Source organism: Thalassophryne amazonica, chromosome 2 (assembly GCF_902500255.1).
Source record: "Thalassophryne amazonica chromosome 2, fThaAma1.1, whole genome shotgun sequence".
NCBI lineage: Eukaryota > Metazoa > Chordata > Actinopteri > Batrachoidiformes > Batrachoididae > Thalassophryne > Thalassophryne amazonica.
In genome coordinates, this window is record NC_047104.1 from 39,982,211 (window position 1) to 39,986,630 (window position 4,420).

Sequence of the window (4,420 nt, forward strand, 5' to 3'; positions counted from 1 at the left end):
ATAAAATTTTAAGATATTGCTTACCAGGATGACTGAGGACCTCTATCTACTAACTCAATAAATGTGTCTAGAATATTATAAACAGTTATAAGGAACTCAGAAGCATTTTGTTCATATGCTCAAAGAGTTTACAAAAGGTTAACGTGCCTTTATGAATGTCTAATTATGTAAATAAACATGCTTATTATGCCATTAACACTTGTAATATCTTGTTAACACATAATAAGCACCCATGAAGTCATAAGAGCTTTATTACTAATTAACTGATGCTTAATAGAAGAACTTTAATATAAAGCATTACCATTTTGATAATCAAATCCCTTTAAGTCATAATCAAGGAAAATGACTGACTTTGATACTTTTCTTTTGATCATTCCAAATGGACTACTGGATAGACAAAGTCTGCAAGTGGAATGCATGTACTTAGCGTGTGAGAGGAAGAGGAAATTGACTTAAAAAAAAAAGTGTTTTCAAATAATAAAATAATACAACGAATGAGTGACAGTCATCCATAATGAACACAATCATTAGTTGAAGCCATAAAACAGTAACATAGAAACCATCACTGGATCTCTTTGTAAAACTCATTTACAGTCTGCAGTGAAGACTGCTGTATTTTTTCCGCAGTACAGCTGTACTGTGCTGTACGCATACTGGTTGGCCAGAAAGTCTTCCTGACATGTTTGGTGTAAAATCAAGTCCACTTCAGATACCCAACCACAACAGACAGGGGTAGACATTTTGGTACTTCCACTCTCCAAAATAGCTGATAGAAGTATCATCATTGCACTTGTGACGTACAAGTGATATACATGAGTACTCCAGTGGAAAACCAAGGGGCGCTGATTTTGTACAATCATCATAGCAGGTCCAGTATGGGTACAGCACAGGACTGATACTGTAGTGTAGTCAGAGTAGGCTCAATACATACTGTAAAGAAACCACTGTAGTAAGCTCAGTAGAGGGCACTGTCGTTGTAAGAACTGGAAACGGGGAACGTGGGACAGGGTTTGTTCCAGGGCAGTGTGCCAGAGGATTCCGCTGTGGGAAGACTGAGCGTGCTCGCACTCTTCAGCTTGTTCTTCAGTCCCCAGCTGATGAAAGATGGCTTTTTGCTCACTTTGCGTGATTTGGAGTTCTTATCTTCTTCATCCAAGGGCAAGCAAATCATGGAGTAAGTCTTAGGCAGGTTTCCTGAGAAGGTGGCACTCTTTGTAGGCTGGTGGAAAAAAAAGAAAAAAAAAGAAAAAGAGGAATGTATGGTGGTATTTAGAGTTTGGAGGTCAGAAATTTTAGCATTATTTAACTGAACAGCCACTTAGGATGGCCATTGGAAGAAGGATCAGTATCAACCCATGGAAAGAGAAAAGTAGAATTTAAGTAGGTTCTTGTGACTGCTTTACACCCATGTTATTAAATAACCAGATTATGAAATTTATTTTTCAACTTCAGTCCTGGATGCCAGCCACCCAGACCGACAACTGGTTCATCCCCACTTCTCAAACACAGCCATCCATCTGCTGCAAGCAGGTGAAATGTGGGCGTCCCTTGGCCAGTGGGATGCTAAACAATGAGGCACCTGCATGCTGAATCAACCCAAGAGAAACGCGTCACATGACCACAATGTCATATCTGACATCTTCTCACACTGCAAGTGGTACGACCCATCTGTCTCTTTACGTAACCATTCATTTGACACACAGTCATTCTGATGGTACTCAAGGACCCTCTGAAGAGACCTAGTGTCACAGAAGCAACCTTAGGTAAGCGTCCAAGTCTCACAGCGAGATAGGACAAACCAGGATTCTAAACACTTGGATCTTCAATGCCAAACACCTGTGGCCAGTGACCGTCTCACGCCGTAAGAGCTTCCCAGAAGTCTGTCAGACTCAAAGGCGGAGGACGTAGAGACATGAACATCACTGCTGAAATAAGTTAATCAACAAAAGGGGAAAAGCCAAAAGAAATGAGTTTAGTCATCTGAGTTTAAAATCACATTTCGTGTCTCATCTGGGAAACCAGACAGATTGCTCCTGTGGCCAATAAGAATAAGACAGTGACATACCATCGGAGAGTTGCTGTCCACTGTGCTGACCACCTGGATGTCAATCCCTTCTTCATCCACGTCCTTCAACAACCGCATCACCTCACTCAGGCCCATCCATTTACAGTCTGTGTCGCCTACAGAAACAATGTAGTCACCCTCTTTCAGGCCGTTAGCCTGGGAAAAAAGAAAGACAAACATTATTTTAGCAGAGAGCAATAGAAAGAGCAGGGTTTTTTTTTTTTTTTTTCTTAAATCTGACTGCCCCAGATAAAGGTTACAGTTGATAAACTACTTAGCAAAATATTTGTAGCAAAAGCACAACACTTGAAACTGTTGCAGACTAAATTCAAGATCTGTGCACATGAGCTCAGCTCGTTATATCTGATAACTTGACCCATATTAACCAGTGCTCCCCATTTCTGATTAATCCAAGGGGTTTCATGTTAAGGATGAAACATTTTGAAAACTTTCATGCATTTGTATGGCTGGGTATGGTTTGAATTTGACATATTCCATATATTATCAATTCTCCATTTCCATTCAAAAAAACTGTTCGGATAGCAAACATATCTTTAATCATTACAGCGTTAACCGACCATTCACAAATACTACATAATATTCTGTATTTAATAAATACATAGAACAAAAATGTAAGATACAGACATGCATGAAAATACATCTTTATCAAAAAGATGAACAAAGTACTATCTATTGACAAGAATGACTCCAAAATTGTGAGCTGTGTTAAATGTGCAAAGAAAATTTGCTGTGGCCTCCACCTTATGTCATAGTAACTGTGTTGTAAATCATTTGACCAGTAGATGTCAGTAGTCTCTAATGAGCTGTTAAATGAGGGTTCAAGTAATAAAGCATTTGGCTGAGTATCTTGCTCGTCACTTAAACAAGGCCATAAAACCTCAACCAATAACATTATTTTACAGAGCGTCATTAACTAGCAATGAGAATGGTGACCTGGGGCAACTTGTACGTAGCTCCACTGCAGTTGCTAGTAAGGTTCATGTCACACTTGGGCTTGATGCAAGTTTCAGAGCTATGTTGTACTTCTTGGCCCAGTTTCCCCATACAGGGTTTAATAAAACCAGGACTAGACTAATCTGGTTTAACTTACTCCACATTAATCAAGCTGCTTTCTGAGATGTTATTTAACTTCAGATTTACTAGTTCCAGACTACAGAGTCTCAGACTAAGGTAATCAAGGACCAGTCAGATCATGTGTTGGAAGATGAATAAGATTAACTAATGTGCACATGGTACAAAGGTGAGGGTGCTCTGAAAACCTGGGGTGGAATAATTCTAGTATAAATTTTAGCTGCATGGTGTGGAACAGTAACAGGAATTTGACCAATGATCAAGCATGGAGGAAAGGGAAAAGAGCGCGTTCTAAAACTTTAGTGAAAGTGAGAAGATGCTTTTAAAGGAAATAATTTCAAAGTACCCTGCAATCGAAGATACATGATTCAGCAGCAGAAATGAAAAAACAAATACATGGGACTGTGACTGCAAATGAATATAATTCAAATGAAAATGTTACCAATAAGATCCCCAACAACTTCCGGTAAGATTTAATTTTATGTCGGCTTGATTTTACTTATGACTCACTATTACATGTATGTTTCTCATGAGGCGCGCACACACACACACACGAAAAAACATTAAGATGCAGTTAAAGAAACCACAGCAACTGCTCAAAGGGAGCGTCTTCAAGACAGGTGGGGGACGCCAGTAGACCAGAGACCGATGACCTGGAGACTTGTTGACGGGAATAATTGAAAGCCAACAACGCTTGGAAGGTATCCCAGATGATGATCATAGGACAGTTCAGGTGGGAAACACTTGAATACTCATTTGATATAATGTATATATTTCCTGAGCAGGTAATCCTAATTCTAATCCAATTCATTTTTCTACGAATCTGATCGGTTAATTGTGTGAGCTTTCAGACTATAACATAGTGCATGGACGGCGGCAAAAATTTACAACCATTTCACATTTGTAGTTACTCTGCCTGACCGCGTTGCTGTGCAGTTGTCAACAATCACGCTGTCACCTAAGAGTGACAGAAACTAGTGCAGCGAGGACAATGCCGAAATGCATGGACTCAATGGATTTAACTAGATTGATTGATGGATTTACTGTGGATTTAACTCAATGCAGCTGACAAGATGGAGAAAGCTGTGGGTCTGCTCACAGAATTTCCAGTTTGGCATGAAGACGCTGTTGCTACAGTAAGCTTTGATGAGCCGACCACACCCTTTGACAACAATTCATCCACCGAATTACTGACAGAAAATAAACTGTGGAAACAATGGAATTGGATTAGAATGGGAATAACCCCCTTGTGTCTGATGATTT

The 4,420-nt window shown here is 39.7% G+C and overlaps 1 protein-coding gene across 1 annotated transcript; it reads right to left on the reverse strand.

Annotated features, from left to right (window-relative positions):
* Nucleotides 1–878: 878 nt before the first annotated feature.
* Nucleotides 879–2,258, reverse strand: LOC117523660 (rhophilin-2-like). Its single transcript, XM_034185238.1, has 2 exons — nucleotides 2,066–2,258; nucleotides 879–1,219 (listed from the first exon to the last, which is right to left on the reverse strand). Exons 1-2 carry the CDS (start codon nucleotides 2,243–2,245, stop codon nucleotides 956–958), a joined length of 444 nt encoding a protein of 147 aa, XP_034041129.1. The 5' UTR covers nucleotides 2,246–2,258; the 3' UTR covers nucleotides 879–955.
* Nucleotides 2,259–4,420: the final 2,162 nt, after the last annotated feature.

What these genes read in the sequence shown, in the direction of transcription:
- LOC117523660 (XM_034185238.1), bottom strand. Translation starts at nt 2,245, where the DNA reads ATGTTTGTCTTTCTTTTTTCCCAGGCTAACGGCCTGAAAGAGGGTGAC. An exon ending in TGGACAGCAACTCTCCGATG is followed by an intron (nt 1,220 to 2,065) that starts GTATGTCACTGT and finishes TTTTTCCACCAG; the next exon opens with CCTACAAAGAGTGCCACCTT.